Below are 26,639 nucleotides of genomic sequence, written 5' to 3' on the forward strand. Positions count from 1 at the left end.
ACCCTTCTTCTTTTTTTCTTTTTTTTGAGCAACCATGCGATATTAATACAATCTGTTTTAGAACAGGGGATGGGGGCTCTCTTTCTTCAATTATTTTTATTAACTTCTTAGAAGATCTTTCCCTCAAAAAGAAAGATTATTAAAAGTTTAAAAGCATCATGTGAATTTTATAAGGCCATGTTAAAGCATGAATAACCATTTTGTTAGAGCACAAACCTGACATTATAGATCTGTCATAGATAAATAAAATAAAAACTAAGAAACAATAAAAATGGAGAATTGAGATTAGTTTCACTTAAAGATGAAAAATTAAGGTTATTTTCTTAATTAATATTGTTAAAAATAGAAATTCATGACGAACCCCCCTTTTTTTGGATGAATGCACACTGTCTACTGAATCTTAATGTTAATAATTGAGCTACTAAAAAAACGTTAATTATTGAGGAGGGTATAGAAAACTTTAAGAAATAGTCTGCAAAAAGCATAAGAACCGGAAAATTACTAATCGACATTGACACATAATCGCAAAATATCCACACTTGTCATTTAAATAAAAAAAAGGCATTGTTGTAATGATACATAAAGAAGCAGTATGAATAAACGAAACACTATTGTAAAGAAGCACTATTGCTTCATTGGATTCAAAATTCCAATTCTTGATTGATGCTTCAAACGCTTTACCATAAGAATTACCAGAAGAGGAAAATGATACATGTAGATGTGCAAGCTTCATCATTCATAGATGTTATAAATTTTAGGACCACTTTGATGCTTGACACCAAATCAGGGGACCAATATCACCAGTAATAATTGAATTCAACCAACTATATAGATGGATAAATGTTGGAAGCTCATCTTGATAAGCAAGAAGCAGATGAAGGATAAGATAGAATAACAACAACAATGTCGCCTTAGATTGAGCCCACAAATGCTATAAAGTCTAACCCAAACTAATTCATAATGCAGTACACAGGCGGGGCTTTGCCTTTAGGTTCGACCATCAAGTTGCAAAGCATTAGTATCAACGCTAATAATGCAATCCCAAATAGCTTCACCGATTCCTCTAACCTAAGATTTATGATACCACTGCACAGCAAAATCACAAAGGACTTTTATAAGACTATGTTTCCACAACATTAAAAGATTGACGAATTTAGGAGAAGAGAATCACAAATATGGAATTCAAATCCCCATTGAACGAGGTGCTGAAAGTGAGAATAATTCAAATAATGTCGGCAAATCAACCACGTCAATTTCATTATCAGAATAATATTTACAAGTCTTACCTGGTCAAGAGACGGTCAAAGAGCTCACCCAATCATTGTGCGCTTTCTTCCTCTCTGTCGTACTGAAATCAGAACATATGATCCATGAAACATTGTCTTCTTGGAAGCAAAAGAAATGCAAAATCCAGAACATGAATTAAATGGTACCTTGAGCTAGCTTGTTCAAGGTTGACGACCACTGCTTTGAGGATTTCCTGTATGCTGCGAGGATTCGGTCCATCTACAGGAGACGACGGATTAAAAATTGGCATCATAACGGCTTTTCAGTCAACAAGATAATATATGATGCTTGCAAACATTTTAATTAACATTTCTTTCTTCTCAATGACCATTTCATATGAAACTTGATTTTTGCAAGTTTTCCATCAATTGCAGCCCTTGTCATCCGTTCCTAAAATATCATTACTTAGAAGAAAGGAGTATTCTGCAACACACAAGAATTTACTGCTTGAAATGACATTTTCATTACTGAGGTATTTTACATATGAAATAGCCAAATAAAATATAGGAGACATCATTTAAGCTAAAAGAGCAATGACACAGAAGACAACCAAAGACCAATTGACATTATTGCTATTAGGATTACAAAAATACATGTTTTCATGCTTCAAGTCATTTTTGAACACTAAGTCTTTTATTGAAAACAATGACTGCTTACCACATTTCCGCATGAAGAGTGCATAGATAGCAGTGCTCGTTCAAGAACATAAAGATCAACAGCTTTATCTTCTGGGAGCGTCGAGGTGAAGCTTAGACCAAAATCGATGAGTGTCTTTCGTAACATACAAATTCAACCAATTCATTAAGGAAGAATGTTAACCAATAAAAAACTCAGGAAAATTTAACACAACACTGAAAATAGTGTGACCTACCAGCTTATTGGTACCACTACGGACTAACATGTTTGATGTTGTCAAATCACCATGGATCAGACCACCATCATGTAGTTTCCCAATGGTGTCACCAATTTGTGTTGCAATATCATCTAACCGTTCTTCAACAATACCATGTGAGCCAAAGTCAAGCAATATGTCTTTCACAGCAGGACCTTCGACATACTCAAATGTAAGAGCATTTAGCAAAGTATCAACAGCATAGAGTGCCGGAGTCGAAACCCCAAGCTTTCTAGCTTTTGTCAAACACCGAGCTTCCTGCTCTAGGATTCAGCAATAGTCAAGCATATAGCAAAGAATTTGACAGCTACATTGTGATCTCTGTTTTGAAGACTAACCGCATTAAGACGTTTGAGAGTCAACTTCGAGTCCAACAATGGATGCCGATACTTTTTTGAAAACCGTTCCTTAATAATAGATCTTCTTCCAACAAAAGTTGACTCAAACACTCTCTAGAAAAATGAAAACAGAGACGTACCAGATGCCAACATGAAAATAGTTAATCCAGTTGCCCAACATAATCATTATATGTTAATGAAAACATTTCTTTTCTGTTGTTAACCAAGAGACACTAACAAGGTACTAACAATCTTTTTAACAAGGTTCAAAGTTAACTTACAGCCTCAGCACCTTGCTTAATCAAAACCAAGGAACCCTCGATTCCATCTAACTTCATATCCATAGTGAAAAATACAGCAATTCAGACGTCAATTCAGAGTTGATGTTACGGCTGGAATGGCAAAGATAATTAAAACCTAAGGTCACTCCTCCAAAAGAAAAGAATGCCGGCATTTAAATTGAATGAAACCAATACAAAGACTCCAAACAAATCCATCTAGGGTCAAAAAACTTGTGTACGATATTGTGAGCACAGTAGCCCCTATTATATTTCACAACATAAATGTGAATTTGTTTCTCTCATTAAAGAATCTCAATGAAGCGATGAAATAATAAAAGATATGGGTTCAAAAATGTTTTAAGATGTCCGGGTATTGCAGAAAGTAAGTGCAAACAAAAGCAATGAAAATTACCCAATCCTAGGAACTACCCCTGGAATCTTTTAATGAACATAATCATAACAGAATTCACAAATAGCTTCAAGCAACCATGAAAAATCTCTTTCAGTTAGTTTCTAAATGTAACATGAGACCCAAAGACCTCATATCATCTCTTTACTGTTTAATTACTCAAGTGCAACGATCCTTCTTAATAAAACAAAATAAACAAGCAACATCCAGAAAAAACATTTGAAACTTATCAATTCATAAACAAGAATCAGCAACAGGGTGGATGTAAAAATGAATTGGGAAAGCTGAGCAAAAGAAATTAGCATCACCTTCAACTAGCAAACCCGATAGGGGCAATCATATAATTCTAGAAATTTCATAACCGAAACTTACATAACCATTCAGCAGTTAACATGAGCCTTTTACATTCCTATTTTCACAAATACAGTGATTTTCACAACTAATCAGCATACAATTTGGACCTTGTACGTTCCTTTTCAGTTTTCACAAATCAGAATCCCTTTCTTGTAGTACTACAACGGCAACATAAGTTAATACTAACTACAAAACATTGGGAATCCACAGTAGTTAGACAAGTGATATCTATCTCCTAAAATCTAAAACACATATGAAAAAGCTGCTAATTACTTCAAAAAATCATGTAGAAATAATAAATGAATCACCTTTAAGCTCTGAAAGACGTCAGACGAAATGAAGAAATGCTCTGAATTTGGAAATAATTATATGGGCAGGGCATAGGGCTTTCAGAGATTAGGGTTTAACCGTTTCCTCTTTAAGCAAAAAAAAAAAAAAACGTATCTTTTGTTTATTGTAAATAATTTTTTTAATAAATACTCCATGCCTCGCATTGCTTTTGGGCAGGGGTGTGCATTCGGTTATACAGTTCAGTTTTTGTTAAAACCAAATTAAATTAAATTTAAGTTCGATTTAAATGAAATCGAATCGAACCGAATTAACCGAAAATTTAAAAATTAAAATCGAACCGAACCAAACCGAAAAATCGAATTAATCTGAATAAAATTGGAAAAACCGAAAAATCCGAATAAATCAAATATTTTTATAATTTCTTTTAGAAAAATGTTCAAAATTAGATTATATATTTTATCATTATCCATCATTTATTTTAAGAACATATAATTAAAATATTATAATTAGGGTTAGATTAGAAGTTAGATATTAGAAAATTATGATTACAATAATATAATATAATATATATACATATATATATATATATAAACATAATTCGGTTTTCGGTTTTAAAAAATTCAAACCAAACCAAACTAAAAAATCGAACTTTTATGGAAAAAAAATCGAACCTTACCGAAAAATCAAAAAAATTGAACGATATTTTTAAATTTCGGTTTAGATCGGTTCGGCTATTCGGGTTCGAATTTTTTCACCCCTACTTGGACATAGAGATTAAGAAATGTGTAATTTATAAATAAAGTAAGTTAACAAAGAGTGGGTGAGATAAATAATTTGGGATTTGTAAAAGTATGTATAGAGGACAGTATGTGGTGAGCTCATTAATTAATTAGTCTCTTAATTATTTGCCAAGAAGGAAATTAGACATCCCATTATAAAAATTGGGACATTTGTAATGAGACGAAGAGCGCAAATTTTTAAAGTCTGTTCCCGACGATAGTGAACTCAAATTTGAGAAGTTTAGTTTCAGATATTTCGATTGTCACACGATGTTATAAATAATTCCATTGCATTGTTAGTGTTGTCTAATTTAGTAGTTTTGATTGTCTCATTATTATGTTGTATTTTCGTAATAGATAATAGTTAACTCTTCGAAAGATATGACCTTATAACTTTTAAATAATTTAGACATTCTTTTTACTTTTCGTGCTCAAAAGTTTTGGGACAGAAACTCTTATTAATAATAAAGTAAATTATTTTTGTTACATTAAATTGGGTAAATATCATTAAAATCCCTGAACTGAATTGAACTATACCCGTTTTATCAAAAATACCCTGATAAACCCTCAAATTACCAACTTTTTACCAAATATATCCTGCATCTATTTTCCGGTCACCAAAAACGTAATGTGGTTCGGCGGATGCCACAATGTAATTTATATTCCGTTTTTTTTAAATGACATGGCAAACATGATGTCGTTTCTTACCATATCATTAAAAAAAATACATCACGCTGGATTTTAAAATTCACGCTGACACGTATTTAAAACCCAACGCTTCCAGCTAAGAATACATTTTTAATGTTAACCCTAATTGACGATAATTTCCAAAATTCTTTATCAGTGATTCAGCGCCGATCGTAATCTTTCTCAACTCAACTAGCGCCGAACTTGGAGTGGCCGTCGAAAGTCGATAGCTCCAGCAAGGTGAGGGAAAGCGGAGACACAATGGTTCTGATAATACCGTGAAGAAAATATTACATAGTCAAGAAGAAAATATTACCCTAAAAAGTAAGATTTTGCTGAGCCGATTGCCAAGGAATTTGCTGGTCCCCTGAGTATGAACGAATTTTCGCCGAGTTTAGGATGATGAAGAATTTGAAAGAATCTGGATTGAAGCGTGCATGAATGGAATGAGAGTTAATTATTCTCTCGTCTGCCAACTAATTTGAATTAAGGCTTCTAAATTAATTAAAAGTAATGATATGGTAAGCAACGACGTCATTTTTGTCATATCATTTTAAAAAAAGAATATAAATACATTGTGGCATTCGACGAGCCACATCATGTTTCTGATGACCGGAACTTTCAGGATATTTTTGATAAATAATATTTACCCTAAATTTTAGGAATTGGGTGATGATGGACTTGAAATTTAAGATAAATTAATCACAAAAATATTGTTTAGAGACGCTTCAATTTTCAATAAATTCCAATTTAATGTATAAATTATTTATATTTTTATAACTATTTTTTGAGAAAGTAACTCTCGTAGTTGGAAGCCTTAAAACTCACTTGAAAGGTAGATCTTGAAATTCAAGAATTGGTAGAATTTTGAAAACCTCTTAAACCATTCTCTAGCTTGCTTCTGATGAATTTTTTTTGGAAAAATTATATAAGTAAATAAAATTCTCTATCTTACTTCTAAGTAGTGATTCTTGAAAAATATAGGTAAAATATGAAAAATATTGTAATTTTACTCTCAAATTTTGAAATAGAACATTTACTGTGAAATAAGAAAAGAATCAAAATTGAAAACTCAAATACAAACGAATTGAGTAAATATCATTAAAAATAATGGTAATTACATGAAAAAAATTAATATTTATTCATTTACCCTCTAATCAGAAAATTAATAATGTTTGATATGTGGGCACGGGACATTGTCCCATGAATCCACCTCATTTTATAATACTATATTAATAGCATTTTTTTTAGATAAATATATTTGCATATTAAAAAAGAGTATAGTATTTTTTAGTGTATCTTACCCTTAAAAATAAGAAAAAGAAAGCATTCACCACTAATCAGCAAACGACGTCGCTGCGCGAAACCCTACTTAAGATTTGGGAAATTTATTCCTTGAGAGATTTGGGGGAATTCTGAAACGTACGAATAATTTGGTGAAATGAAGAGAGGACTTAAATGGAGCGACGGCGACGACGAAACGTCGTCGTCCGACGACACCTCAGCTCCCGAAACCAACTCCGACGACAACGATGTCGGCTCCAAATCTAGAGACACCTCCAAGCTCAAAGCTTCTCTTCAAGGTATACATCACGAAATAGTTCAATTTTGTTTTTAATTTTACCTGATAATTTACTGATTCTGTATGTGAGATTTAATAAATGTGGGATATTGAACCCAAAATTTGCAATTTTAATCAATAATGCTGAAATTTGCCTTTCGAAGACGATTTTGCTGATCGGATTCCGCCACGTAGTGTATTGGGAAACCTGAATTCGCAGTGCTATTGGTTAAATTATAAACTTCATTCATTTTATATGATTCCACTCTGATGTTTTTCTTTGTATGTATTTCTGTTGTCTAAAGATAGTTTCTCCATACTTGAGTTGGTTCTTTTAACAAAAGTGATGAAGCTTTGTGTATAATTTTGGAGAATTCCAACCAATTGAATGGAATAAGAATTAGGGATTTGGATTAAGAATGACATTTGAAGCTATTTTGTTGGCCTATTTTGCAACATTACAAAGTGAAGAAAAGTTGATGGGTTGAATAACAGTTGATTCTACAAAGAAGAAAAGGAAAGGCATAGACTTTGAAGCTTTGAGTCGACACGGATACAGAGGGGGGCTATCAGTGTTGAAGGTGCCGCCACCCAAGGAGGCGGAGAAGGAGCAGGACTGGTCGTGGTGCTGGGGGAAGGAGCAAAAGTCGAAAGAGGCAGAAGAAGAATCTTTCAAAGAACGACAGAAAACTCGAGCTGCACTAGCAGATGGTGAGCAGCTTGCACATGTTCTAAGCCGCAAGGAGAGGAACAATCTGTCGTTCCAACAGAAAGAGAAGAGGAAAAGAGATCTAGGCCAAGCGAGTAGGGGAAAGAACTATGTTGAAGAAGAGAAGAGGCTGCTTAGAGACAACGGGGTTTACTCTGGTTTCGACTCTTGATTTAAGTGGTAAGTTTTTAGGTATTGCAGAACAAAATCTTCATCACAGTTGATGTGTTGCATTCTGTAAAATGGATGAGTAATACTAAAAGCATGTTGTGTTGAATCTGTTGATTGAGAAGATGGATATTAAGGTGAGTAAGAATTTTTCTCAACATTTGATCCCATTTATTTTGTGATGAGCTTATGTTGTGGCATCACATAGTAGCCATTAATTACTATGACCTCAACTTAAAATACTAGCCAAATCACGCCTGCAGATACAACCTCCTATTTTTCAGGCGAATTTCGTCGTGTTTATTCGAACTTTCCAAAACTTTGATGGGAACTCTCAATCTTCTCTACGTATACGTGAAAATATTCAATGAATTGTCAGACAAAAATTAGGAGTATTGTGATTGCAAAATCATTTAACATGGTTTGTAATTGAAATCACAACTTCTAGGCCATTTTGCATTAGAAACCACGACGACTATAAAGTAACTTCGTAATTTCAAAAATGCCTAAATGTTGTAATTAAAAAACAAAAGCATAAAAACTCACAACATTTAGATCATTCTGCATTGAAAATGGCAAAGATTACAGACCCACAACGTAATTGCAAAATGACCTAAATCCTAAATGACCAAAAAGTAGTGAGCAATTAATCCAAAATTTATCAACAGAAAGATAATTTTTTGAGAAAAAGAAAAGATGGTTCAAGTCGATGGCTAATAAGAGTTAAGCAGTAAAAACATCCCTAATATTTACAGCGAAAAACAAGTAAATTCATAACGTTGTGTTTTGTGCACTTACTCCTTATCGTTCATAAAGTTGGGCTAATAACTCTTCCCGTCTAACGGTTAACAGCTAGGGAGCTTCTCTATCTTCTTCTTTTTATTTTTTTTTGTAAATGTTTGAGGTGTTTTTGCTATTTAATTCTTCTTTATTTTTCTAAAGTCTTACTTTATGCTTTCTTAATTTCATATTACAATTTTCTTAATTTTTAATTTATGTATCATTAATTTCATATTGTTTTTTTGATAATTTTATGAATAAGTTATTGCATTATTAAGCATAACTAGTACGCACAGCCGTGCATTATTAGAGTACCCGAATTACCCGATTTGGCTTAATAGGGTATTCGGGTACCCTAATACCCGATTTTCTAAAAAAAATCAAAAATGTATCCCCTATTTCCAGCCCGTGTCCTATATAATTGTGTACATTTTCAATTCCATGTATTAACAAATAATATATATCATCAAATGAATTAAAAATATATTCAATTAAAAATTCAATTCAAACTTAGTTTCATATTTTTATTTAATTAAATTTAATTAAATAATTTAAAATATATTCAATTAAAAATTCAGGTATTTCGGGTATACCCGATACCCGATTTTTTTATACCCTAAATACCCGAATTCGATCCCGAACCCTAATTTTTCGGGTATTGGGTACCCTATACCCGATTTTTCGGGTCGGATAATCGGGTACCCTATACCCGAAACCCTATCTTCCCACCCCTAATTTTTATTATAGAGTATTACATACCATAATAAAAAATAAATAAATAAATATTTTCATACACAAACATAAATAAAAAGTTAGTAAAATATTAACGAAGAGAGAGAAAATAATATTTTAAAGTTTTCATAATTTATTCATTTTTGATGATTTTTATAACATATTAAATATTTTGTCACGAACTTATATATAATATGCATATTAAATATTTATGCATAAATTAAATTTGAGGATGTTTAAAAAAGAATTAAATTATATAAAAAAATAGAAAAAAAAATTGGTGGGAGAAGAAAGAGAGAAGAAAAAAAAAAGAGGAAAAATATGGAGGGAAAAAAAGGAGTATATAGATTTGTTCTTTTATTCAAGATAATTTATGTCCAAGTTATTGTATTACTATATCATTTAACTAATACGGTTAGTAATTCGAGCTCTCTTTAAATCAAACCTGCGACATCTCTTGTATTTATATTTATCTTAGAATTCTCATTTTATATATTATTTTTAATTCATACTCCCTCTGTGATAAAAGCTTTCTAACTAGGACTGACAATTTTCAACACAACACAAAAGCACGGTACGAAACCTCATGAACTTAATGAATTAGTGTCGAGCCTTACCAGGTTCGTGTCCTTATTGTGTCGACCTGATAATTTCGTGTCGGGTTCATGTCAGGTTCGTATAACCTGATAGAGGCCACTAATGCTCTGATTACTTTTATCTCTGAATTTGCCCCAACTGCAGGTAATAGAGAAAGGTGGATCTGGAAAGCTTCCAAAGGTGGTGACTATACAACAAAATCCGCTTACTCGGCGATCAAGGCTTCTCGCAACGAGAGCACTTCGACAATTAGCAACAGCGACACATTGGCTAGTATCTGGACTACAACAGCAACTCATAAAGCCAAAGTTACAGCTTGGAGGATTTTGCGAAGCAGATTACCAACTTGTGACAATCTGAGGAAGAGGAACGTGCCGTTGGGTGTGGAGGAAATGACTTGTAACTCCTGTTTTCATAGCCCCGAATCGGTCGAGCACGTCTTCTTGACGTGTCCTAAAACTGTAATGGTGTGGAACAGGGTCAAGACTTGGATCGGGAGCAGACCGGCTCATCCTCAAGGTATCGACTCCCACTTCTACACATTCACACATTTGGATAAAGGGAAGAATTGCGAGAATTTTCTCAAGGCGCTGTGGATTTGCACCACTTGGCTTATTTGGAAGCGGAGAAATGAAACTCGTTTTGAAGGTAAACAGTGGTCTATTGATGGTCTCATCTTGGAAATTCAAGCTAGAACTTGGAGTTGGAACAAAGTGTTTATGTTCTCGAGAAAGGATTTTAGTTTTAGAGATTGGAGCTCTAACGAGCTGTTGGCCAAATTGTTGTAAGACCTTTTCTTTGGTACCTCTGGTACCTTCGTTTATTTATGCATTTTCTTGATCAAAAAAAAAATATTACTTTTTTTATTAAATATATATTTTTTTAATTTTTAATTCTTATTTCTACACTTTAGCCTTTAAGGTTTCGTGTTTAATCAGGTTTTAATCAGATCGTGTCGTTATCGTATAGTGTCAACATGATTCGAATCATGTTGTTATCGTATTTGTGTCGGGTTAGTGTCGTGTTCGGGTTTGAGTAAATCGTATCGGGTTCGTGTTCATGTCGAGCACTTCCTTAACAGGTTGTGTTAAGGTTTGACCTTATCAGGTCGTATCAATATCAGGTCGACCCGATAACGATCTGACATGCACGATTTGTCAGCCCAATTTCTAACAGGAAGTGACACGAGTTTTAAAATGAGGTTATTAAATTTATTGGGAGTGGTGAAAATGTGAAAAGTAAGGATAAATATGGTATCATAAGTGGTGGAATATAGTTCAAAAATAGAATATGAAGTTTTTTATGTGTATGTCTTAAAAAGGAAAAAACTAGGAAGTTTTATTATAGGCGGTGAAATTATATTTTTAAATACCTTGAATCCCACATCAATTTTTTAGCGTTTATCACCGATCGAAAAATCTATATAAAAAACAATTCAATCCTCTACACTATGTGGTATCCCATATCCTTCCATTGGGTAAATATCATATTAAACCTTGAACTATATTCGCTTTATAAAAAATCAGCAGGTCTTGGGTGTGACGATCGCACACCAATGCGACGGGTCCGCCCCGACCCGCGTCCGACCCGACCCGGAAATCCGAAATTCTAAATTATTATATTTGTTTATAATAATTGTTACTTTTAATAAGCATGAGATATACATTTGTTCGCACAAATGTATACTTATATAAATATAAGTATTTATCTTCATTTAATATAAAGTATTATATTTTCTAAACCCTAAATTCTATAAACTGAACGCTAAACCCTGCAAACTAAACCCTAAACCTGAACACTAAACCCTAATAGGAGTATTTACTTTTAATAAACATAAGATATACATTTGGTCGCACAAATGTATACTTATATTAATATAAATATTTACCTTCATTCAATATAAAACATTATACATAGCAATAATTACTTTTTCTTACGATAATAATTATTTGATCAAATAATAATGTAATTATTTATGCTTATTAAAAGTAATCATTGTTGTAATAAAAAAATAATATTTGATATGGAGAATTGTAATATTTCAAAAATATTATATTAATTGTAATTATTGTTGTAATAAAAGTAATCATTATTATTATAAAGAAAGATAATGTTTTTAAAACATTAAATTTTTCACAATATTGATATTAACTACTTATATTAACATAAATATACATTTATACGAACAAATGTATATATTATACTTATTAAAAGTAACAATTATTATAACCAAATACTAATAATTGAGAGTGCAGGTCAAATTCACGCAGAAGGCGGGTTTGGGGCGCGCGCCGGAAAAAAAGATGTGAGATATATTTGATAATACTATGATACTTTGAGAGTTTAGAGAGCATTTCGAAAATTCCAATGTATTTTTGATAAAACAGGTATAGTTCAAGGTTTAATATGATATTTACCCTTTTCCATTCTAATTTTCGTAAATTCTCTATTTAATCTCTATATTTTAGATATATTTAAGTCATAATTTTTTGTTAGGAAAATTGTATAATATTTTTGTTAGGCAAATTATATAATTCTAGAATTTATATTGGTTGATATAAGTATACATAATCAATCTCTCTCTATTTTGAATATAAGTTGAGTAGAAAAAACAAATTGCCTCCTACTGTTACTAAAATTTGGCAAATAACTCCCTTCATCTAACAGCTATTAACTCCTCGTTAGACAAAAAGAGTTATTTGCCCGATTTATGAACGATAGAGAGCAAATTACACAAAACATAACATCAAAAACTTAGTATTTATTTTTCACTATAAACACATAACATCAAAAACTTAGTATTTATTTTTCACTATAAACGTTAGGAGTGTTTTTCTACCACTTATCCTTTTAAATCAGTAATGAACAATATGATGAAAAGAAGGGAAATTACTTTGAGCCTGAAAAGGGGAAAACAAAAACACAATACAGAAATCTTTCAAAAAGTTATCTTAATAATATGATACAAGTGACTAAACTTGCCACTCATCAGTTTCCAGACATTAAAAAAAATAACAAAACTTCGATTCCAAAAGTTCAGTTGCAAACTGAGCCTCTTCTTCCCCACTCTGCTAACCTTCACTGGGTTGGAGTTGAGGCGCCTTCGATACTAAAGATGGATCAACAGATCTAGACGAGAGGGTTTCGTAGATTGATCTGATGGTGTGGGGAGTAGTACGGCAGCAACCTCCTACAAGCGAAGCTCCTGCTTCACACCATTTGTTTACATACGAAACGAAATCTTTGTCTGAGACTCCTGTATGTTGCTGCAAAATCAAACAAGATATGAGCGAGGAACGCTCTTACTATTCATTTCCAGAAGTAAATTTGACAATAAAGTGAAGAACTTACCACCCACTCCTTCTGATCAGCATCATAACTCTCACCGCTATTTGGGTAAATAAGTATTGGTTTAGCTGTCGCCTGAAATGGAGTCAAGAGCAACAAACACTGATATTGTCAGCTACAGCCTACAGCTTATGAATATTCAGTTTTCTAACTAATATTGATGAAAACACATGCTTGCTCTTCCATATTACTGGTGTTTGCATACGAGAAAATACCAGGAAAATTTACAATCAAGATAAGAAAATAAATGAAATCTAATCTACCAAAATTGTTTAAATATGAGCAGTTCGCTGATATATAGAAAAGGTTAATTGTAGCTAACGAATTAGAGAGAAATAAAAGTGAAGACAGAGAAGAAGATGTTTAACAATTCCATCTTCGCATGTCTATCTGTTTTTCCTGCAAGTCGATCACAAGAAAAACAACCAACTCCGAACTCTTCACCTTGTGGTGTTTTTCATCATTCTAGACTCATATTCGTGCATGTTTTTAATTGAACAATACACAGCAGAGATTGGAATATGCATCACGGTAAACAAAGAAACAGATCAAACAAAAAAAATACAGAAAATCTGATACCTTCTTGATGGATAAAACCAGATCCCTGATGAATCTGGGCGGGGTGCAGTTAATTCCAACTGCAACAACTTTGTTGGATGATTCAGCAATAGCGACACATTCGGTGAAAGAATCACCACTAACCACATTCACTCCATCCTTAGAATTGAAGGACAGCCATGCAGGAATATTAATATTCTCTTCCTCGAGAAGCATAGCAAATGCCTGGTTGAGCACAAATGATGGTCAATATGACTAAATTCATAAGTTTCTTGCATTACGCATTACATTTACATATGCGCCATTGCAAACTAGTTTTCAGGACAACAACCAGATAAGGTAAAAAAGCATCCAACTTTAGATACATTACTACATTTATTCATAGTTCCCATCAGAATCAACTTGAAAAGGTCTATAAGATATGGTAGACAAGTCAGCTTCTAATCTTGTTATATGTGGAGAGAAATACAAGGCAGCTTGGCGACTAAAATATCTGTACCTGAGCTTCCAGCCTGTTGGGTACTGTTTCAAAGGCTATAAGATCAGGGCCAGCATCTGCAAGAACCTTGACCCTCCTTCGATGAAAATCCTTTAAGAACTCCAAATTCATAGCATCTCCATAGTCACCGCTGAATATCAGCAAGGAACATACATTAACATCCAGTATAAGAATTACCATTTACTACTAATATGCACATTTCATAAAGAAGGAAAATGTTCTGTAGCGCAGATAAGTTGATAATCACTATCAGGTGTGGACCATGTATCACTAAGAGAGGTTCGTTATGAACAATCGCATAGCATGACCAACTTTATATATGTTCTGTGTTTGATCTTCGTTTCCAAAATACAGAAAAGGAAACATCAAACGCAATGACAAGATACTCATACTAGGCAGCCAGAAATTTTGCATCAAAGCACCTATATTCTGATCCATCAGCTAGGTAGGCCCCGTAACTTCCAACAGATGCTGCAACCAGTATTTGACGCTGCTTGAGAATTTTATCATCGGAAGTATCTTTAGTTGAAGCTTGGTGACACCTAGTGTAGTATATGTCGCGTGCCTCACGTGCAAGTTCCACACTCTTTCTGAGCATATTCTCACCTTGTTCCAATGAATAACCTTTGTTCTGAAATCCTTGTATAGTTGCCTGTTCAATGTGAGAAGGAATATACTTCAGTCTCATTTATATATACCTCATAGCAAGACATTCATTTTGACTTAGAGGGAGAGCCAAATCACCTGATAAGAAGCGGTAAGTATTATATCTGCACCTGCTTCAAGGTAGTCAAGGTGTACCTGCTCAAAGCTAAAGTTTTGAGTTTGAGATTGACAGATAAATGTTTTGGACCCAGCAGCCATATGTCATCAACTGTCGTAAATCCAACCTTAGCACTTAGGAAATCATATGCTCAGACCATATTAACAAAGAACGAAAGAACCACTACTTCCTCCATAAAATTAAACAAGGGTTAATTGCACCAAAATAAACGAGCTTTAGTCACTTTTTCATTGCACACGAACTTTAAAAATTACATTTTAATCATGAACTTTGCAACTCGTTCAATTTTTCCATAAAATTCAAATTCAATTCCGGCATCCTAAAATCCGACGTGTCATTTAACATGCCACGCGTATATACACACATCTTAGTAAAAACAACGTCTTTTCGACATTGGGTAATTAAGCTGTATCGTATTGCTGTTAAACGGCGTCGTTTTGACATTTTCACTCAAATTAATCTTCAAATTAGGGCACTATACTAAGGGGAAAACAGACTTATGAAAAAATTGAACGAGTTGCAAAGTTCATGATTTAAAATGTAATTTTTAAAGTTTGTGTGCAAAATGAAAAAGTGACTAAAGTTCATGTATTTTGGTGTAATTAACCCATTAAACAAAGTCAAAGTTTAAACTAAACCTATGAAACACATTCATCCATTGTCTTTTGGCATGTTAGCTACTAATTTTCAGCAGCTAAGTGGCAAAATCCAAGATCTACATGTTAGCTCGAGTAAGCTTTTGGGCATTGGAGAGTGATTTCCATAAACCTCAGCTCAAATCACAACTCACAAGGCAATAAGGATGAGCTGACCATAACAAATCAAGACGAGTCAATCAACTTAAATACAAATCACTTATGCAGAGATTTCCATAATTTGTATTAAAAAAAAGGGAAGGCAAACACATAAGTTAGTTGGGGGACCAGTCAAAAACAGATCTTGCTTTCAAGACCTGAAATATATCATATTATAATATGATGACTCAAGAGAATATTTAATTGCAATCCGTGACACCGTCATCAGCCACCATGATGGCTTGCAAATGGATAAATGGCCTAGATGGTGGGCGACCCCTCATTATGAAATTTGTTCTTTTCCCTACTTGAACTTAAAGCATCACATCTACTCACTGCAGGAACACTTACTTGGCCAACTCAGATTCTTCTCTTTCTTTCTTTATTCCTTTTCTTCTTCTTCTTTTTAAGAGAGAGAACCCTAATCTTTTATTGAGAGATTACATTTGGACACTAGAATCTCACACAACTTGTCAGTATTACACATAACGAACCCAAAAGATAAGATAATTAGTAAAAAATGTGCATACGAATGTACAATTACAAAAAAATGTGGTAAGCATTTATCATTAGAAATCAATAAAAAAAAAGAACCATGAATCGGAACATAATACTCAAAGGAGAAAAAGATGGAAGGCATAATACTCTGCGGATGAGTTCGGGGGAGGTAAGGAGGCATTTGGCGCTCCAAAGAGGGTCGTTGAGATCTGCGCCGTGGCGTTCGAGCTCCGTCGCGAAACCGCCGTCGATCACGGCCACGCCGCCGCATTGGCGGAGGAACTCCGACATCATTGCTGCGTGCCCCATTTTCGCGGCAACAATTTAAGAATCGAAGAGCCCCGGCGAGGCTGAGCTCCGGCACGCAAGGTTTTTGGAGAAGAAGAAGAAGAAGAAGAAAGGAATTAATGGAAAGCGCCGCCATTAATTTATAGAGCGTAGAAGAGAGAGGGGTTTCGTAAAACCTCGCGAATCAAATTGTCCAAAAATTTGGTAAATTTGGTACACGTGTATACCCGATTCATTTAAATTCCCAACTAACTCTACTTAAGATGTTATTCATTAAAAATGTAGTATAGTTGACTTATTTGATATTTATGTAGCACTTAGGATATAATTTTACACATTATTTTTATAATATTTTTTTATTTACCAAAAAATCACCTCATACCTCACATTCCTTATAATTTTATTTCAATAACTCATTATTCAATATGTTAAAATTCATTTTCCACTGGAAAATATCTATCAAATTTTTATTAGAACTCATATTCAATCCAATATGTTAAACTCTTGATGGATGGAGATAATATTATCTTAATTTCCTCAAACAAAAAAAATGTTTTGTTAGGATGCGTTTATTTTGATGGATAAACTTGTTATGAGAAAATAAGGGATAATAAAAATTTATGTCTTTAAATGTCTTTTTTCTTTTTCTACATTTTACACAAAAGAGAAATTCACAACTTTTCCTTCTTTTAATTCACTTAAAGGAAGTGAAAATATAATTTAATATATAAAAGAGGAGTTTTTTCTCTCTAATTTTTCTCTCTTTTTCTCTCTCTCATTCCATCAATTTTTTCACTATTTTTTTAATAATTTAATTATTTTATAAATGTCATCAAATTTGATTCATGAAAAAATAATCAATATGTATCTTAAATTTAATATAGTATAAAAATCATCAAAAATTAATTTAAAATGAATAAGTTATGAAAAATTAAGATATTTTATTTTCTGTCTCTTCATTAAAAATATAGTACAACTTTTTATTTATGTTTATGTATGAACATATTTATTATGATTAATAATACTATATAATAATATGCATAATGAAAATTCTCATTATCGAATAATTTTTAAATTTATTTAATAACTATAATATCAATACACTTTGTATAAATTAGAAATTTATATTTTTTAATTCTGAATTTTATTGAGTAATTGATGTGAATTATTATATTTTAATTTTAAAACATATTTTGTATTTTTGATTTTTATTATTTTTATTTATTTAATTATTTATTTGAATTTGTTGTTTAATTTTGATGTCCATCGTGCATGGCACGAATGAGCGTATACTAGTGTTTATTAAATAAGTAGAATTCAAGCATCTATAGATATATTATAGACGGGTTTTAATAATTAGCGGATATTATATACAGGTTCGGGACACGAACAAGTTGTAAAATTATTATATCATAACAATATAATAAATGATATTATTTAAATAATGGATATTACTATACGTTATTGAAATATGAATGAACAGAAGATTCATTTTTTAATTGAATTTGACATGAAATTTGGGACGAGTATATAAATTATAACTGGATATAAATATATAAATTTGTAACAATTTATATTTATAAAATTAAACGGGTTGCGGTCATTAATCAAATTTGAGACTGAGTACGAGTATATACATTTTAGACGGGTGGTACGAACATTTATCGACATACATTCGTGGATTATTTAAATTATTTGGGTATGATTAATATACATTCTTGACGGATACAGACATTTATCAATATGCCTGCATGATTTTTTTTCTATTTTTTTAATTTCTTATTTTAGTATAATAATTATTAGGGTTAAGTACCAAATTCCCCCTATCGATGGCGTCCCTATCGCGTACAAGACCCTATAGTCAGGGTAAGCACTGTTTACTGCCTCAACGTGGCAAAATCGAACCAAATTCCCCCCGCCTTTTAATGGACACTAACGCTGTTAGAAATTTTTCGTTTTTAATTATGGTGGGCTCTAGCTCGCTTTCTCTCTCTCTCAATTCCGGCGAGGGTCACCACCGTTCGCCTCGTCTCTCCCTTTCTTCTCCGGCGGCAGGCAACCAACGCCAGCCTAAAGGTCGCCGCATAAAATTCATAAATTGCAGAGAAGATTTTCCAAAATTTCAGAAATGAACGAGAAAATTTTTCTAGAAATTGCAGAGAAGGTTTTCACCATTTTCAGTCAAAAATAAACAAAAGATCTAAGCTAAAAAAATTGAAAATTCACCATTTTCAGCAAAAAATAAATGAGCTTGACGACTGGAAAAACACGAAATCTGAGCGAGATTCAGAAAATCCACAGCCAAATTAACTATAGAATCTACTCATCCTCTAAAATTAGCTCCAGATCTACACAAAAATCAGATTTAATTCGAAGAAAAAGGCTTCAGATCCTTCGAAATTAGCTTCAGATCTCCTTGTCGGTGGTGGCTACAACGAGGAGCTTGCGGACGAGTGGGGGGAGAAGAGAGAGAGAGAGTGGAGTGGGTTTCAAGGAGGGGTAGATGGGGGTTTTGCAGCAGACGAAGATTCGACCGCAGTGATAGCCGTGGGTGGAGGCTGCGGCGGGAGCGAGAGGGGAGGAGGTGGTGCTGGTGCTGGTGAGAACTTAGGTGGGTTCTTCGGCGGTAGAAGAGGGAAGCCAAGTAGTCGTGCTGGTCGAACAGATGGTGGAGGAGGCGCGGTGGAGGACGGTGGCCAACTAATCACCGGAGATTTGGAGAGATAGAGAGGGAGGGGGGAGAACAGCAGATGAGATGAAACGAGGGGGAAAAAGAGAAAGTGAGAGATAGATTGATTCTAACGGCGTTTGGGTCTGTTAAAAGGCAGGGGAAAATTGGTTCGATTTTGCCACGTTGAGGTAGTAAATAGCGCTTACCCTGACTATAGGGTCATGTACGCGATAGGGACGCCATCGATAGGGGGGAATTTGGTACTTAACCCTAATTATTATTCTATAATATTTGAGTCTCTATTGAGACAGATAATCAATTGTTATGATAAATTATATTTATATATTTAAAATATATGCGAATAGTTAACATATATTACTATACATTTTTATTATGAGAACGAGTAGTAAAATCGTTATTTATATATCAAATTTGAATGTATATTTTGATATAAAAAATGTTTTGCTTATTATAACTATAAATCTAACTAAAGTAATTATCTGTCGAATTTCGACGAATTACGTATTAGTAATATGTATATACATAATGCCTCTCAATTTTAAATCATCTGATAGATTTTTTTTAAATTACTTTTTTTTTATTAATTATATAATTTATTGACTATTTGCCTCTACTACATATTTTTTGAAGTGACAAGATTTATTAAATCTATTTCAGTTATACACTATAAATTTAGTAAATAACTTATCCTTTAAAAATCTTTAAAACATCAACAAATATGGGTGTCACTTTCAATTTTCGTGTTATGTTATAGGCCAAAATAGTTTTATTTGGTCTATTATTTTAATTTTAATTGAATTATCTTTTTTTAATCAAATCATTTGTTAATTTAATAAGGTCTATTCATCTAGAATTTACATAAAGAAAAAAATCTTCTATTATTGGTAGAATATTTTAAAAACAAATTTCAATCTCTTAATTTTTATTAAGGCTAATTATGTAAAATATTAATTATATTAAAATAAATTAATTACAATTTTTTTAGCTGTATTACAAATTGACATAATTACCCCAATTATCATATTATGTTAATTTATCACTATTATAATAGTAACTGAAATCGGTTGCTCCACTAAAAAGTAGAATTCCTCATCTTTCCTTACGAATTTAGGACGAAATCTAATTGTTAGGTCCTGAGGGTCTCGAATAGGTGTATGGGGGGGGAATACACCTATAGGCTATTTTTGCACAATCTACTGACCTCAATCAGAGGGATCTCAGTCAGAGATCAAAACGAAACTTTGCATGCAAACAAGGACTCCTGTTTTACTGAAATCAGTTTTGACCAACAGGGTTGACGACTGATACTGAAAGCTCTTCAGTAATGAGTTATCAGTTAAGTTGCTGGAACTTAACTGATGCAAGTAAGGGCTTCAGTCGTGTTTGCTAAGACAGAGATGATATCACTCTTCCTGACTATCAGAGGATAGTTCAGTCAGATCGATATCATACGCAGCGAAAATTAAACTTTGTTTCGTAATAGCCTCGGTGGAGCAGGTTGTTGGTTTAAGGTTTCTCTTTGCTGTTAGTCAGTGTTCAGTTTTATCAAATGAAATAGCACAAATAAGAATGTAAAACTGAAAGCTGTAAACAACACAGAGACTTTTACGTGGTTCGGAAAAACCCTTTCCTACATCCACGGTTGGTTGATCAGACCAACAATCCACTCCGCAAGTGCTTCACTGGTGCACTGCAAACCGTACACGTGTGCTTGCCTGGTGCACACAACCGTGAACTGAAGAAAAACCCTTCTTCAGCACCCACACTACCTCGCGTAGGATTTCCCTGCTAAGCACACCTCGTGCTCAGACTTTTCACTCAGAGTTCAGAGTACCTTCCTGAACTCCGAACCACTCAAACACTCTTATGGGGAGGAGGTTTGAACGAGTGCCAACTATACTTACAAAGAACAAGTTCTTTGAAGCAAGTTTGACCTTTGGCTTCTGGGTAAACAGATATATGCCTAGGGTCTAAGAGAATGTATGTAATCAGCAGTGACTGATTTTGGCTTTGGAATTCTCTTCTTCGATTCAAGCTTTGGGGCGGTTAAGCTTTAGACTGAGTAGCAATTTTGGCAGAGCTTCAGCTTATGTCGTTGAATCTGTGAAGGTTGAAGTGATCCTCGAGCGCTATTTGTAGGAGAACTCTTGAATAGATCCATTGGCGTAAATCGTCCTCAAGATTTCTTCCGTTGGAGAGCAATTCGAATTTGGGCTGAGGCTTCAATCTTCGAGGTTCCTTGTCTGTGTGGAAACGGCTCTCTTTGATGGACATGAGATGTGACGTCTCTGAAAAGTAACCACCAGATAGGAATGACCTCTGCAGAGATAAGATATTCTGAGATCTCTGCATTTAATGCGGCTGTACTTGTGCGTACGTGGCTTCCTCTGAACGTTGGAAGATCAGTCATAGGAGGAATGTTCAACTGATACTTGACTTTAGTATCAGTCCTTTGCGCGCATTAAATAATCAGTCTTCAACTGATTCTTCAACTGATACTTCAGTTGGTATCTGCAGTCTTCAGTCTTCAGTCTTCGTTCTTCAGTCTTCAGTCTTCGACACCGCAACTAAACTAGAAACGAACTCTAACACTTGAGTTCAAAAACGATTCTAGTCTATTACATATGAGTCCTATAAATTTTGGTATCATCAAAACAAGGGTTCGGATATTCCACAAGGTTCCCAACAATTTCCCCCTTTTTGATGATGCCAAAACCACACAGCAGTTCTAGACAGCAAAAAGTCTGAACTCACAGTACAAGTTCTAAACATGGGGTGAAAACAGTTCCCCCTTAACAGTAGAACCTAAAAACTTGTACTTAGAGTAAGAACAGAAACAGTTCTAAAACAGAACAGGAAGACGACAGAAAAACCATAATCAGAGCCTGGACAAAGAGTCATTATCTTCAGGTTGAGATCAATAAGAAGTTCATTTCATTAATAAAGACTGATAAGCCATCAGTCGAGGTACAGAGCAAGACTTACATTGGACTAAAAAGAAAAACAAAAACAACATGGGAAACCCATGGACTCCAGCAGTCTGCTTGGCTGCGCCTTGAACTTCTTGATCTTCATCTTCTGTCTTCGTGTCTTCATGTTCCTAAGCTTGTTCCACTCTCACTTGTGTTCCGTTGAATTGAGGTTCTCCTCCTCTTGGCGAATCTTCCTCATGATCATCAGATGAAATAGGATGATCATTTTGCTTGATCGTCTTCAGTCTTTTGAGAATAAGTCTCTTAAGAATTTCCCCCTTTTTTGGCAACATCAAAAAGGTGGGATTTTGACTGAAGGATGAAGCTAAGACCACTGCGTGGAAACAGAATCGCAGAATGGTCCAGAGAAAGATGCTGAGGGTCAGAGGTAAATGGAGAACGCGAAGGGTTTAGAAAAGAAAAAAAAAAGAGTGAGTGGAGGAGGGATGAAGGAGACGGAGAACTGGGTGGGATCAGGTTTGCATGGCTCTCGAGACTGGGAAGAAGAGAGCAGCCATCATGCAAACCAAAGGAGGTTGAGGAGAGGGTTGATGGTGAAGAGAAAGAAGCACACGAGGAGAACTGTGTGGAAGAGGAAAATCGAATCAGTGGCTATCGTGAGGATAGACACTGTCGATGTTGCACCGGTTGACAACGAGCTCTTGCTCATTGTTGTTGCTTGGCATCGAAGCTTCACAGTAGGCAAGAGGCCTTTTTGTGAAGACGATGAAGTCTGTGTTATTTCAGACAGATACTTCAAGCCGATGCACCGGGCATGAGGATAGAAGACACTCGCTTCGCTGGATACAAGTGAGGGTAGAGCAAACTTTGACGCCGGAGAGACGTTGAGATCCAGTGGAAGGGTCCGGTGAAGACCAGGTGTGTGAGCGACATTCTTCCACTCCATGACTTTGCAGTCATAGATTTCTCCTTTAGTCGGAACACTTTTTCTCTGCAACTTTCGGAAAGATTGAAAATTTTTCTCACAGTAAAGGCTGTGGAGAGATGTTAGTTGATGCAGAAAAATCGTGAAGACAACATGGTATAAATAGACAGGATGTGAACCATGTAAGAAGATGAAAAGGTTTTTCGAAAACAATGCCTAAAATGCAATTGAAGAGAAAATTCGCGTCCGCCGTCACTGCGAGGGACTGCATCTTCAAAAAGTTGAAAGGCATCATTACATTCTGTCATGTCAATGAGCTTTTCAAGAAATTTTATTGCAGAGGCAAAAAGGTTGGAAAGATTTTTGGCAAAAAGATCAGGACAAGTTCAATCAAAACAGATTTTCCCTTTATAAAAATCTTGTCCTTCTCGGATATTCCATTTTCCAACACTTCCAACAATCAGTTAAAGTTATTGAAAGAAACTGATCAGTTAGAGAAAAGATTTTGAACTAAAAACTTTAAAGCTCTTAACTGAAATAACTGATTTAAAAAGTAAGCATTTCAAATACTTACTGATCAACTGAACATCGTAGTCAGTTGATACCACTTGATCCTGGTTGTTTTCATCAGGATGACTTCTTCTTCAGATGAGCATTCAGACTTCATTGCTTTCCACGTTGGCGATCGTTGAATCAGCAGTTGGTTGACCACCAGTCAGCATGACTGTTTGAGAAGATCTTCAAACACAGCATCACTCTTCAGGGTTGATGAGGCCGATCTTTGCACATAGATCATTGAACCTCTCTTCTGGAAGAGCCTTGGTCAGCAGGTCCGCTCTCTGAATAGCAGTGGGAATCCATTCCACAGAGACATTCTTCTTTTCGACATGATCACGAATGAAGTGATGTCGAATTTCAATATGCTTTACTCTGGTGTGGTGAACTGGATTCTGGGAGATTGCAATAGCACTGGAGCTGTCGCAATAGATAGGAACTTCCTTTTCGTCGATCCCATAGTCCTTTAGTTGATGGACTAACCACAGGATTTGTGAGCAGCAGCTTCCGACAGCAACATATTCAGCTTCAGTTGTAGAGGTGGCGACTGAAGTCTGCTTGTTTAAAAACCAAGAAATGAGCTTGTTGCCTAGGAATTGACATGTTCCGGAGGTTGATTTGCGATCAAGCTTGCATCCACCGAAGTCTGAATCTGAATATCCGGTGAGCTTGATGTCGTCGTCTGCTGGATACCACAATCCTAAATTGGGCGTGCCTTTGAGATATCTCAGAATCCGCTTTGCTGCATCCAAATGAGCTTCCTTAGGATTTGATTGATATCTTGCACATACCCCGACTGCAAATGCGATATCTGGTCTGCTCGCAGTCAAGTATAGCAAAGATCCAATGAATTCTCTGTACTTCTTCGAAGAGACAGAGTTTCCTTCTGAACCTGGATCAACTTTCCAGTTTGTGTTCATTGGGATCTTGACTGACTTCATGTGCTGAATACCGAATTTAGCTATCAGTTCCTTGGCATGCTTGGACTGACTGATCAGTATTCCTTCGTTGGTCTGCTTGACTTGCAATCCGAGAAAGAAATTCATTTCTCCCATCATGGACATTTGAAACTTGTTGGTCATGATGTCAGCAAACTTCTTGCACATGCGTTCGGATTTGGATCCGAAGATTATGTCATCGACATAAATTTGAACAAGCAAGAGATCTTCTCCTTCTTTGAGAGTGAACAGAGTTCTGTCCACAGATCCCTTTTTGAAGCCTTGTTCAACCAGATACTCCGAGAGAGTATCATACCACGCTCTTGGTGCTTGCTTCAATCCATAGAGAGCTTTCTTCAGCTTGTACACCTTTTCTGGTCCAGCAACCTCAAACCCTGGAGGTTGTTCTACATAGACTTCATCTGTGAGCACTCCATTGAGAAATGCACACTTGACATCCATTTGGTGTACCTTGAAACCTTTGTGAGTTGCGAAGGCTGAGAAGAGTCTGACTGCTTCCAATCTGGCAACTGGGGTGAACGTCTCGTCGTAGTCGATTCCTTCTTCTTGACTGTATCCTTTAGCCACTAGCCTTGCTTTGTTTCTCACAACATTTCCTTCTTCGTCTTCCTTGTTCTTGAAAATCCATTTCAAGCCAATCACCTTTGCATCGTCTGGTCGATCCACAAGCTCCCAAACTGAATTTCGGTTGAATTCATTGAGTTCTTCTAGCATTGCGATGACCCACTGAGTAGACTTCAGAGCTTCTTCAATATCCTTGGGCTCTGTAGTTGATAAGAAACAGCTGAAATTCTTATCTTCGTTGATGCAGTTCTGATTGATGTCGAAGACGAGGTTGCACATTGATCTCCGATTGAGTTGTCTCCGAATGTAACTTTGGATCCAGCTTTCTCAACATACTGAGATAGATATTCTTTGTAGCCCGTCATGTGCTTCGAACAACCATTGTCCAGATACCACGTTCTGATTGAAGCTTTGGCCTCTTCCTTCTTTTTGTGTTTCCTGACATTGACCTGCAAGGAAGAGTTGCTTCAGGCACCCAATCAAGCTTTGGGTCCTTCGATGTTAGCTCGAGTTCCCTTTGGAACCCATATCTGCTTCAGAATTGGTCTGGCTGATCTCTTGCGCTTTGTTGAATGTCTGATTGACGTCGTTGGCGCTTCCAGTGGCACATGAGCATTCTTCTGTTGAGAAATCCTTTTGAAGGCCTCACTCTTGTAGCAGTTCTATCTGATGAGTGGTTGAGGTCTTCTTTGCTCGGCGAAGTATCTTCCTTGAGATACTCGAGTCTTTGCAGACTTTTGGAGACTTGGCTGATGTCCAGTAGCTAGTTGTCGTGGATGGCTCTTGGCTCGTCTGGACTCAGCATTGCTTGGTCTCCATGGATGTTGTTCCTTCTGAAACTGAACTGAAGATGTCAGTTTCTGACTGATGTGGCCTTTCTTCCCCCTGGATTGATGAGGAAGATTCTTCTTGACTCCTGATGTTCCTTCCCCGATCTTTGACTGAAATCTGCTTTCCAGCCTACTTAGTAGGATGATCTGGTTGGGGGCCTCCTTAGCTCGTCTGTAGCTTTGTGGAGGTGGAACATTTGATCTAGCCATCAGTCTGCGCTTGCGAACTTCATCCATATCATGATCTCTTGATTCTTCCGAGGTTGTGATTTCAGAAGGATCGTCCTTTGAGATGATCATGATATCCTTTCCTTTGTCAGCTGCAACCTTTCCTCCGATGCTGTTGACCAGACCTTTCGATGGAAAGTTGCTCATCATGGGAGACTGCATCATGCAGTTCTTGACTGTTTCTTCCAGCTTGTGATTGAGCCTCTTGATTTCATGAGATGCTCTTTCACATTCTGAGTTGGAGATTCTGAGCTCTTCTTCCAGTCGGTTGTTCTCCATGATTAGCTGATCAAGACAAGTTTCATCCGGAAAGTAGATG

The 26,639-nt window shown here is 35.2% G+C and overlaps 6 protein-coding genes across 8 annotated transcripts in view; 3 read left to right on the forward strand and 3 right to left on the reverse strand.

Moving 5' to 3' along the window:
• The window catches only part of LOC131016333 (uncharacterized), a 609,307-nt gene that overhangs the window by 101,971 nt on the left and 480,697 nt on the right, over positions 1-26,639 (reverse strand). The window lies entirely within an intron of this gene.
• Positions 808-3,999, reverse strand: LOC131016332 (uncharacterized). Of its 3 annotated transcripts, none has more exons than XM_057945022.1 (8): positions 3,870-3,999; positions 2,799-2,909; positions 2,518-2,631; positions 2,159-2,437; positions 1,945-2,058; positions 1,434-1,506; positions 1,287-1,348; positions 808-1,086 (listed from the first exon to the last, which is right to left on the reverse strand). In XM_057945022.1, the coding sequence occupies exons 2-7, from the start codon at positions 2,859-2,861 to the stop codon at positions 1,311-1,313; spliced, it is 681 nt and encodes a 226-aa protein (XP_057801005.1). In that variant the 5' UTR covers positions 2,862-2,909; positions 3,870-3,999; the 3' UTR covers positions 808-1,086; positions 1,287-1,310. The 3 variants fall into 3 exon arrangements, with proteins under 3 accessions (XP_057801005.1, XP_057801003.1, XP_057801004.1); XM_057945020.1 differs by having other exon boundaries at positions 3,516-3,893; XM_057945021.1 differs by lacking the exon at positions 3,870-3,999 and adding an exon at positions 3,580-3,842.
• Positions 6,589-7,914, forward strand: LOC131016335 (uncharacterized). Its single transcript, XM_057945027.1, has 2 exons — positions 6,589-6,901; positions 7,375-7,914. The coding sequence occupies exons 1-2, from the start codon at positions 6,760-6,762 to the stop codon at positions 7,758-7,760; spliced, it is 528 nt and encodes a 175-aa protein (XP_057801010.1). The 5' UTR covers positions 6,589-6,759; the 3' UTR covers positions 7,761-7,914.
• LOC131018929 (uncharacterized) lies at positions 9,934-10,653 on the forward strand. The gene is made up of 2 exons (XM_057947614.1): positions 9,934-9,940; positions 10,010-10,653. Exons 1-2 carry the CDS (start codon positions 9,934-9,936, stop codon positions 10,651-10,653), a joined length of 651 nt encoding a protein of 216 aa, XP_057803597.1.
• On the reverse strand, positions 12,740-18,487 carry LOC131016325 (homocysteine S-methyltransferase 2). Its single transcript, XM_057945011.1, has 7 exons — positions 16,494-18,487; positions 15,015-15,071; positions 14,693-14,922; positions 14,271-14,400; positions 13,793-13,996; positions 13,217-13,288; positions 12,740-13,131 (listed from the first exon to the last, which is right to left on the reverse strand). The coding sequence occupies exons 1-7, from the start codon at positions 16,653-16,655 to the stop codon at positions 12,937-12,939; spliced, it is 1,050 nt and encodes a 349-aa protein (XP_057800994.1). The 5' UTR covers positions 16,656-18,487; the 3' UTR covers positions 12,740-12,936.
• On the forward strand, positions 18,763-19,361 carry LOC131018930 (uncharacterized). Its single transcript, XM_057947615.1, has 2 exons — positions 18,763-18,798; positions 18,981-19,361. Exons 1-2 carry the CDS (start codon positions 18,763-18,765, stop codon positions 19,359-19,361), a joined length of 417 nt encoding a protein of 138 aa, XP_057803598.1.

The sequence above is a fragment of the Salvia miltiorrhiza genome, chromosome 3, assembly GCF_028751815.1.
Source record: "Salvia miltiorrhiza cultivar Shanhuang (shh) chromosome 3, IMPLAD_Smil_shh, whole genome shotgun sequence".
In the NCBI taxonomy this organism is placed as follows: Eukaryota; Viridiplantae; Streptophyta; class Magnoliopsida; order Lamiales; family Lamiaceae; genus Salvia; species Salvia miltiorrhiza.

Bases quoted from the DNA above. Each gene is read 5' to 3' on its own strand.
- LOC131016332 (XM_057945022.1), bottom strand. From the start codon at position 2,861: ATGGATATGAAGTTAGATGGAATCGAGGGTTCCTTGGTTTTGATTAAG. The intron at 2,059-2,158 runs GTAGGTCACACT...ATGTTACGAAAG, and splicing joins GTAGTGGTACCAATAAGCTG to ACACTCATCGATTTTGGTCT. The intron at 1,507-1,944 runs GTAAGCAGTCAT...CGTCTCCTGTAG, and splicing joins ACTCTTCATGCGGAAATGTG to ATGGACCGAATCCTCGCAGC.
- LOC131016325 (XM_057945011.1), bottom strand. From the start codon at position 16,655: ATGGGGCACGCAGCAATGATGTCGGAGTTCCTCCGCCAATGCGGCGGC. The intron at 13,289-13,792 runs GTATCAGATTTT...ACTCCATTTCAG, and splicing joins TGGTTTTATCCATCAAGAAG to GCGACAGCTAAACCAATACT. The intron at 13,132-13,216 runs GTAAGTTCTTCA...TTGATTTTGCAG, and splicing joins CTGATCAGAAGGAGTGGGTG to CAACATACAGGAGTCTCAGA.
- LOC131018930 (XM_057947615.1), top strand. From the start codon at position 18,763: ATGAACGAGAAAATTTTTCTAGAAATTGCAGAGAAG. The intron at 18,799-18,980 runs GTTTTCACCATT...AATTAGCTCCAG, and splicing joins TTCTAGAAATTGCAGAGAAG to ATCTACACAAAAATCAGATT.
- LOC131016335 (XM_057945027.1), top strand. From the start codon at position 6,760: ATGAAGAGAGGACTTAAATGGAGCGACGGCGACGACGAAACGTCGTCG. The intron at 6,902-7,374 runs GTATACATCACG...GTTGAATAACAG, and splicing joins GCTCAAAGCTTCTCTTCAAG to TTGATTCTACAAAGAAGAAA.